The following is a 9,851-nucleotide window of genomic DNA, read 5'->3' on the forward strand; positions in this document are numbered from 1 at the left end:
ATTCTTTAAACTATTTGCTCCGATAGTGATGTCGCTGAATTCCCCAGTCCTGCATTCGCAAAAATAAATTCTTCCTTGTTTACGATTCTCTCATTGCAAAGCATTATGCTACACATGATTTTTTCTAGTTTGTTGTGCAGATTTTGTTTTAAATCGGCATGGAAGGGCAGATTTAGCAAAAATGTTTTATTTTATATTGATTTACTAGACTTCCAGCCATCGCATTTAATGAAACCATCCAAGTATCACCAAGGGCACTAGAATTAACATAAAATCATTTTTCCTTTAAAAATCATCTGCTTTGAAAGGTTATTACTTTTTAAATAAAACGGTCGATGCAGGTGCAAAATCTTCAAAGGTTACTTGAAAAGTCTTTTTTCTCACCTCGCATAAATGAATAGGGCCGTATATGTGTCTCGAAATGAGAAGTAACATTGCTGCTTTAAACATGATTTGCATTCAACTCAAATACCTGCAACTAAAATACCTGCAAATCCATTGAAAAACGAGAATGAACTGTGTGAAGATCAATTATCAAGCCGTTCTCGGTTTAACATACTGTATAGAAGAGCGACACAAAGGGTAGAAAAATAATAGGATTAGCATTTTCACTTTATATTATATATTCACGTTACTTGATGCATTTCCTCAGTCTTGTGAAATATCCACTGATAAGTAACCGAAAACAACAGAGATGTGGTTAACAGGTAACGTCACGGAAATAGATAGTCGAGGACACTTTTTATTTACAAAATAAACATGATATAATGTTATATACATTTTAAAAACTACATTGCACAGAAAGGCTAAGCAACCTCCACGAGCAGTTGCTTTTGTGCTGGAGAGTGAGAGAAAGCCATTGACTTGATTTATGATTTTAATTTAAAATTATATACAAATGTAAATATCTACTCTCTATCCATCTGCACAATCTGGGCTCACGTGTACGCCATCAAAATTTCAGTAGTCTGTAATTCTAACACACATTTTGCTGTTTCTACCGTAAAATACTTTGCAAACCTCGTCCATTTCCCCAAATAATTAGCTTTATGAATAATGTCAATCTTTTGCTGCAATTGACAATCATAACGGACGCACGCAAATATGTGTGTGTGTCTTCTCATTTCTGATGCTCTGTACTTCTGCAGAACAAATGTAAGCTCTGCTGCTTTGCGTGAATTTGGCCAGTAACCCTGTGCCCATGAGTTGCAAGCAGTTTGAGCTGGCAGATAGAGAAGGGGAGATTGGAGTGGTTTTGAGAGAGAGAGAGAGAGAGAGAGGTGGTGGTGGTGGGGGAGTGCTGGGATGATGGATTGATTGGAAGCTGCCTGAAGCTGCGCCTATTGGATGACTGTAGCTGTGAGTGTGAGTGTGTGTGTGTCTCCCTGTCTCTCTGATCACTGGGGTTTGTCCAGCCCCGTGTCCCTGGGTATGTATCATTGGCTTGCTCTCTCCTCTCGCCCTGCCCAGCCACCTCCTGACGTTCAAGTTCGCGGGCACGTCACGTACGCACTTGAACTTGGTAGTTTTAAAGCCATGACGGCTATCCCACAATCCATCTCCATCCGCCATCTTTGTATTATTTCTAATTTATTTTATGTCAAGCCATTGATGAAGATATTTTCTCTGGAGTCTCCTTCTTCCCGCTCCCGATGTGACCGAGCATGTCTCGCCGCAAGCAAGGCAACCCTCAGCACTTGAGTAAACGGGAATTTTCACGTGAGTAGCTTTTGATTTTTTTTTGTTGCACTTTTCTCTTTTTTTTTTAATAAAAAAGAATTAAAAAGCTTGTAGTTGCCCTTATGAAAGTGGAGAGAAGAGAGGGAGGGAGGGGGAAAGAAGGTACTTGTGAAATGACTGCAGGAGCGGGGCCGGGCAGCGCTGGCCGGACGGTTTAACAGCAAGTGGCCGGAGCGGGGCAGCTCAGTGCCGACCCGAAACTGGCCGGCGCCGATTTTACATTCGCCCAACTCCCCCCCCCCCCCCCCCCCCCCCCCGCGCCCCCCAACTCGGCGACCTGAAGGGAAACCATGAGGAGAAACCCTTTCCAAAAGTCCCGGTGCGCTGCTTGCGAGAGTTTGCCATCAGCCTGGGGTTTGTTGCTGGCAGGCGGTGAATTTGCAGCATTGATCCTCCAGCCCCAAAGGGCATCCATTCGCTGTCCGACCCAACATCTCCTCATCCCTCTGCCCCCCTTGCTCACTCCCTCACACTCTCTCTCAAGCCGCTGCTATCCTCGCACTTTATCCTCGGCCGCAACTTTATTTACCGCTTAACTTCGGATTCCCTCCTCTTACTATTTTTTGGATGATTTTCAAAAAGCTGGAACTAGATTGTGATTGGGAAAAATCTCGTGCTGAATGTTTACAACGAGCTGCGGCTCCGCGTGTGCGGAAACCTCATGGAAAAGCCAGCGCTGCTGCCGCCGCCGCCACTCTCTCCTTTTACATTATTGCAAATCCACACCGATAAATATTAATAATATCATCGACAAACTTCGGCAGACGGTTTAACCCTTAGTGTTAATGCCGCTCTCGGCCAGACGCTGGCTCTCGGGGCTGAAGTGCTTGTCACTTGGATCCGCACACACGTGCAATCGAGCAGCCCAGACACAGGGAGGCGATCCCGGTCCGCCCGGACACCGAGATCCCGGTCCCGGGGAGGCGATCCCGGTCCGCCCGGACACCGAGATCCCGGTCCCGGGGAGGCGATCCCGGTCCGCCCGGACACCGAGAGCCCGGCCCCGGGGAGGCCATCCCGGTCCGCCCGGTCTCGGAGGCGATCCCGGTCCGCCCGGACACCGAGAGCCCAGCCCCGGGGAGGCCATCCCGGTCCGCCCGGGCACCGAGAGCCCAGCCCCGGGGAGGCGATCCCGGTCCGCCCGGGCACCGAGAGCCCAGCCCCGGGGAGGCCGTCCCGGTCCGCCCGGGCTCGGAGCCCGGCCCCGGGGAGGCGATCCCGGTCCGCCCGGGCACCGAGAGCCCAGCCCCGGGGAGGCGATCCCGGTCCGCCCGGGCTCGGAGTCTAGCCTGAGTCGGAGCGGGGCACTGGCAGGGTTAACAAGGAAATTCGTTGCATTTCCTCCTACACCTCCCCCGCCCAAAAAAAAATAGTTCACCACATTGCGTGGGGAGAGGGTTATATGTCTTTTTGTGGTGTAAGAAAATTACACTTTTTTAATGTTGGGGGAAACCTGCTGGTTTCTTGTCAGATTCTCAAGTGTTGCCGTCATCTCAGGTCGCGGTCGTCCAGTTCATGGGGCTTCAGATTGAAATACTTCAGTGGGAAGGAAACGGGACGGTGTTGGCGGGCTAGACAAAAAATACCTGGCGAATAAAACGCAGTCAATTTAAAAAGTGGGAGTTTCCTTTGCGTTTTTAAAACCCCTGCTCTTAATTCAGTGGTTGTGGAAAAGTGCATTTGTTTTCAGTAAGCAAAGGCAGTGGAGGCAAATAAAGCGACTAAAAAAAGTGTGTGTCAATAACGATTTGGCTTTCCAAATATTTCTATTTTACAAAGTCCATGTTGAATTGTGTAAATGTGGAGTATTGGCTCGGTGGTTGTAGGGTAGGGAGATGTGTCAAGTTGTTTAATGGTGTGTGTGAGGAGCTTTGGGGGGGGGGGGGGGGGTCGGTGCTGTTGGCTTGTGTCGCTAGGAGGCAGAGTAACATCAAGAACAAGCCCAGCCGGCAGACTGTAACCTGCACAAACTTCAACACCATTTCCTATCGACTGCTCTCATTGCTTCCCCTCCCCCCCACCCCCCAACCAGGAAAAACAAAACCTAAACGAAATTGAAAGCCCCAAATACTCTCTGCTTCAATGGCTGTTTCCCATCTGATGATCTTCCAGGTAAAGGAATCTTTTTGAAGTTAAACTTAAATTGTTACCTACATGAGGGCTCGGCGCACCGAGATGCACTGAGCCGAAGTTCACGGCGTTGGATTAGAGGCATCAATCTGAATGAAAATAACCAATTTTTACAAACAATACAGTTTTACGATTGCAATACACCCCCCCCCCCCCCCCACAAGAAGCGTAGAGCAAAAGAGATTTTTTTTCTTAAATTAATGCAATTACTAATACAAAAACAAAGTTTGTTCAGTAACAGCAGCCGGTTGTTTGCTGTGGGGATTTTTTTTTTGCTTTGACCCACGTGTGTGGAGTGTGGTTATTGCTGATCATTTCATTATTGCGGGAAATACTTTAGGAAAAAAACACAAGCCCGAAAACAATGAGGGCGATTGGAGCTTCGGCAACCAAGTAAGTGCTGGTTTGTCAAGACCCACTGCTCTCGCTCCCTCTTACTCAACATTTCCACAGATTTCATCCTGCGCTTTGCATCGTTCGTAACTTTATTGCCATTTACAAACCGGTTTCAAACCGACACTTCCCGATAGTTTTGTGGTGACATTTGTAAAAAAAAAATCGAGTGAGGCTGCCAACAATTTGCTGCAAGCTCGTCCAAAGGTAGTTGCTGACACTTCTTTACAGATAGGAAAGTACATTGTCTGGATAAATTTGACAGCTAAAACTCGAGATTTTATTAGGAAGACTTCGCGGATTTATTGAGAGCTAAACGTAACAGTGTTAAAACCGCTTGACTCTAGTGTGTGTCTGAATTGCATCGTGTGCAATTCTCCCTTATTCTGTTTCAATAATAATGACGATTACAAATAACCGAAAACAGCTTCTAAACTTTCTGGTATGGTAAATAAAATATTTGTTCTCCAGATTTGGAACCGCGTAGTTTCCACTTTTATCTGGCCTACTCCTGCTCCTAATTCGTATGTTCGTATACTGTCAAGAACATTATTTCGTTGCTTACTGTTTCTGAAATCTATATTAAAGCCTAAGATCACCCTTCTAGAAGTGGTACAATATCAGCTCAGTACAAGAAGCAATAAAATTACATCTTCAAATGCATAAAGCAGAATTCATGACTGTTGAAGTGTGGAATCATATTTTGCTGCAGTAAAGCTGTTAATTTGGTGAAAGGATCGCCCATAGATGAAATAATTCTGTGTATTTATGTGTATATACATATGCTTCTGCATATTTATGAATATGCACTTCACTTATTCAAATCCATTGTAAAAAAAAAATGTAGGGCTAATCACCTGAATTGAAGTGCATGGCTTGCTTACTGATTTGTGATTTTTAAAATCAAGAAATTTTTGATCTGCAATTTTTTTTGCCTTGTTATATGTGTGCTTTTTTTTCTTGGGATATTTTTTCTTTGTGCCATTTGAAAACAAAAGAATGACGATTGGAAAAAACCCCTTCAAAACACATCAGTATTGGAATGTTAAAAAAATCACAAGTAAGATAACTGAAAGAAACTTGTACCTCCACCCCCCCCCCCCCCACCCCCACTTCCCACTTCCTCACAAGTTGCTGTATTCACTGAGCTTAAACATAAAGCTTGCAAGATAATTCTTCCATAGTTCTGCATAATTCTCTGTGCCGGTAAAATTCCATCCAATGTTCTTGTAAATTCCCATTACAGGCAGACATGATTTGCACATTTTTATTTACAATATTTTGTATTATTGACTTATTAAATGTCTTGAATTGTAAATTTTGTCTGAATAATTTGTAAATTTTTTTAATGATAAATAGGCATTTGTTTTTAGTGGTAGATGGCTCGGTGTCAGAATTTGTTGTCAGGTGTGTAAGGGTAGGGGAGGTGTATTCACATTTAGTCTAATTAGGAGTCATGAAACTGGTACCGTAAGGTGGTTGGCGCACTCGCTACCAGGGAACAAACTTAACTGGAACAGATCAAAATCCTATAGTTGCAGATATGTTTAATAAACTTCAAAAGTCTGTTAATGTAGAATTAAAATCTGTGTGTGATTTTTAGGTAATTAAAACCAATTTGTTAGCTTTCTGTGGAAAAGGGTTACGATACCTTGTAAAGGGAGGGCAGCTTTTCTAATGCTATTAACATTTATGGTAAAAATATTAATAAATTAATGTTTTTGTGTTCAGTCCAGCTAAGTGCAGACAAAATAGGTATTTGGGTTCCCACCAAGATCCTTTAACAAAAGCAGCAAGAGAGGCAATAGCTTCCATCCTCGGCATGTAAAGCTGCGTAATGTAAAGCCAGCAGCTGTTTGGAACAGGTACTATAACTGAAATAATCAAGTCAGTTCCTTGGCGCCAAGCAAACCCCTTTATTTATACAACATTTATTTAAAAAAAATAATTTTGAGGGCGAAGAAAAGGAGCTGAAAAGTCTCCTCTCTCTGTTTTTCCACTGTAACTACACAGCGCTTCCCAAGGCAATCAGGTCATTGATAAGGGAATGTGATGTAACATTTGCCTGGCCTTCTCGTAAAATTTACTCATTTTTTACTTGTATGTTTTTCTCTTTTTGGGTGAAGGAGATGCATTCTAGATCAAATAATGCTGTTCTGAAAACTTGTGTGCTTTTGTACATTAATTGCTGTACTGTGATAAATTTCTTTGAGGATCTGTACAGTTCAAAGGGAGAACAGAGACCCTTCCCTCCAAATACAGCCATTCATATTAATCTGTCTGGTTACTGATACAGCTCTGTGGGGAAAGAAAGGTTGAAGTTAAAACTATTTGCTGAGAAGAATCACCTGATTTATGTTATTTTTGCTCTCTTTTTTTTGTGTTTCTCTGCTGTAGCTGATTCCCTGGAAGCCATTCTCACAGATGAAGAAGAGGAGCATGGCACCTTGGGAGCTCCTGAGGGTGACCACGACCTCCTTACCTGCGGCCAGTGCCAGATGAATTTCCCATTGGGGGACATTCTAATCTTTATTGAGCACAAAAGGAAGCAATGCAATGGCGGCCTCTGCTTGGACAAAGCTGTGGATAAGCCACCATCACCTTCTCCCAGTGAGCTGAAAAAGGCATCCACACCTGTCGAGGTTGGCATACAGGTCACACCAGATGATGATGATTGCCTATCTACATCATCCAAGGGAGTTTGCCCCAAGCAGGAAAGCACATCAGGTAAAAAGACCCAAACAAAACACACACCCCTACACAGAGAAATAAGCAGAGATAACAAAAACACAAGCGTTGTTGTATCCTTTCTTTTTTCCTGTTTTATTTTTGCTGCTTTAATCAAAGTGCTGCTGCTGGTCCCGAGTCTATATCAGCTGTCAGCATTTGCACTGTAATTAAACACAGCCCCATGGCAAAGTGACATGGGTGACCTTGACTTTAAGATGCCATTTATACTAGCCAGGCCAGAGTTAAGAGGGCAGTTGCTGAAGCGCACAGACATGCTTATTCGAAAGTTTAAGGGCATGTTGGAAATTTCAAAGGTTGGTTTGACAGGAAAGGCCACTCGATGCACCGAATCTCCTCAGTGGAATGATAAATGCCTCTCGTGCTCGCTCTGTTTTGTGATGTGGTTCTGACAGATGTATCTTGATTTTTCTTTCTGGTATAGTTTCCTCTGTTACATTTCAACCTCTTGGACCTATAGCTTATGCTTTCTGTCACCCTCTCTATCTTTTCCTTTCCCTCTTTTTGTTTGTCTCGCTAATACTCTTTCTACTCTTTCCGTCTTTCTCACATTCTCCTGAGAAATGGTGTCAAATCAAAATTCACTTTATTTGTTTTATTTAAGAGTCATTACAGAAATTCCACAGCAGTCATTCTTCTGAGTGGTTAAATATTGGTAGCAAAATGCCAATGATGTAATAATTAATACCTTTTTTCTTTAAGTTTATACTGAGTGTAAATTATGGCTATATTCTGTTATAATGATTAGTTCACATAACTCCGATTTGAATCATCAAATCTCCATAAATCCTCTTTTGATGGGAAACTTGAAAATAAAAACTGAATCAATTATTCCATTCTAGATCCACACCTTATTTATCATCTGAGTTGTGATATTAAGATTTTTTTAATGAAAATACTTTTATTTGGGGGAAAGTTAGACAGTTTATAATAAATTTATGCCTTGTTTCCTTATGACTGAGAGTCCTGGTTCGAAAACTCTTTAAACAAAATTTTAAGTCTGTATGCACATTAGTTTCTTAACCATCAAAGCTGTATCTAAGCCATTTTTAAAAAAAAAAGTAGCTCACAGTTTACGTAGCTGCTCTCATCAGAGACAAAAACAGCAAAAAAAATTCAAGATAAAAATACATTTCAGATTATATTTACTTAATGACAGCTAATTATAGAGGAAGCTATCCAGCACATAAAGTAGAAAAATGCTTTTATTTAGATTGAAAATTTAATTTCAGATTTTCACCTTCAATTGCCTTCTTTCTTTCACTGTTTAGATAAATTATGTTTCTACCTTTTCTGTGAAGGTTAGTGGGTTGCGTTATCATTCCAATAAACGCGTAGCTGCCATTTTGCTGTGAGAAGCGGGTTAGAGATTCTTTGAGGGGACAAATAATGCAGTGACCATTTGTATGTGTTGTTTGAGATGTGAAGGAAAATTAACACAAATATAGGCCATGATTAATGAACCAGGAGCCTGGCAGAAAGGGCTTCTAGCCTTTAGAGACTGAAAAAGCCTTGCTAAATCGCGAAATGTGGTGCATTACTTGAGTGATGCAATCTCCTATTTACATATCGAGGAAAGCAGCTTAAAAGACATGCCACACAGCCACCGTCAAACAAATGTAATCCAGATTGCTTAGAACGGGCCCTGAAACTCAGGAGGGTGCATTGTATATTTACACATATTGAACAGCAAGTACACAAACATGTGCTGGTACAATGGACGTTCAAACTCATAAATGGGGTGTATTGATGCACATAATGGAAGACAAAAAATGTTGCCCTGAGACGCGCGTTTTCAGGAGTAAAATGGTGGAAGATGTTTTGTTAGAATATTAAATTGTTGATACTAGTTTGTTGTAAAAAACTGATAATTCAAGAACAGAAAATGTTTACAAATGTGCCCTTTAATAAGCTATATTTTGCAACCGTAACGATGTATCTCTACATACATATATGCTAGAGCTCCCTGCCCTGGCACTTCCTCAATTGCAGTGGTTGGAAAAGTTTGGACTGTTCTCTTGACGAATTTTGATGTAATTTCACAGCCCACGTTCACAAAGTTGTTGTCTCTGTCTGTGTTGATTACATTTTCCAAAATGAAAACATGTTGAAAAAGATTCCTGAAAAATTGTTAGCATTCTGGCCAAGGTGTCAGATAGTCATTCCCCAGTTGTGGATTATCATAAAAGACGTGTATATTGCAGTACAAACATGAGCTTTTCATTATATTAAACAGATTGACCATTAAAATTTATATTTATTGTCCATTTTGATGGTGTTGAGCTTTTAAGTGTATACAGCATGTTTATTCTGCAACAACACAGGAAATAAACATTGCATTTTTTGTTACTTGAACCTACTTGACAATAGATTGTAGTCTGCTTTGATAAATCAGGTTAGATGAAAGCTTAATTGTATTTTCAGTTTTGTAAAAATCAGAAGCAAGCCTAGTCGCCTAATGTGATACATTGTTTGTTAGCCATGGTAATCAGCCACTGTCCTGTGACACCATCCTAGCCAGGGGCGTCTGCGCTCCATTCCTTTTGTGATAATTGTTCCTTGACAAAATATAAAAAAGTGATGTTTCTTTTATATATTATTTGGTTTTAAAAAGTTGTCAGAAGAATTGCATTATTTATCAGAGAATGATTTACCGTCTGAATTTTTGCATTCATACTGGCAAGGCTTTGTGAAATAAAGGCATTTAGTGCCTAGTCGGCCATTTCCTGGCACTATGCCATCTCTTTCCCAAAAGCTCAAAGCACTGGGTATCTTAAGTATTCAGCACCGTGCTCTGTACTGGTTTCATATTGAACAGTGGTTCAGCAGTCCTGACCAGG

The 9,851-nt window shown here is 41.7% G+C and overlaps 1 protein-coding gene across 5 annotated transcripts in view; it reads left to right on the forward strand.

Annotated features, from left to right (window-relative positions):
• The first annotated feature begins 1,505 nt into the window (after positions 1–1,505).
• The window catches only part of bcl11aa (BCL11 transcription factor A a), a 237,959-nt gene continuing 229,613 nt past the window's right edge, over positions 1,506–9,851 (forward strand). For 3 of the 5 annotated variants that reach the window (XM_068044879.1, XM_068044878.1, XM_068044877.1), the window contains exons 1-2: positions 1,506–1,719; positions 6,661–6,990. In XM_068044879.1, the coding sequence (XP_067900980.1) occupies positions 1,665–1,719; positions 6,661–6,990 (385 nt within the window). In that variant the 5' untranslated portion in view covers positions 1,506–1,664. Of the gene's footprint in view, positions 1,720–3,794; positions 3,853–5,994; positions 6,129–6,660; positions 6,991–9,851 lie in introns of those variants that run through there. The other 2 variants (XM_068044880.1, XM_068044881.1) reach the window with 2 other exon arrangements.

This window comes from Heterodontus francisci, chromosome 13, assembly GCF_036365525.1.
Source record: "Heterodontus francisci isolate sHetFra1 chromosome 13, sHetFra1.hap1, whole genome shotgun sequence".
Lineage (NCBI taxonomy): Eukaryota > Metazoa > Chordata > Chondrichthyes > Heterodontiformes > Heterodontidae > Heterodontus > Heterodontus francisci.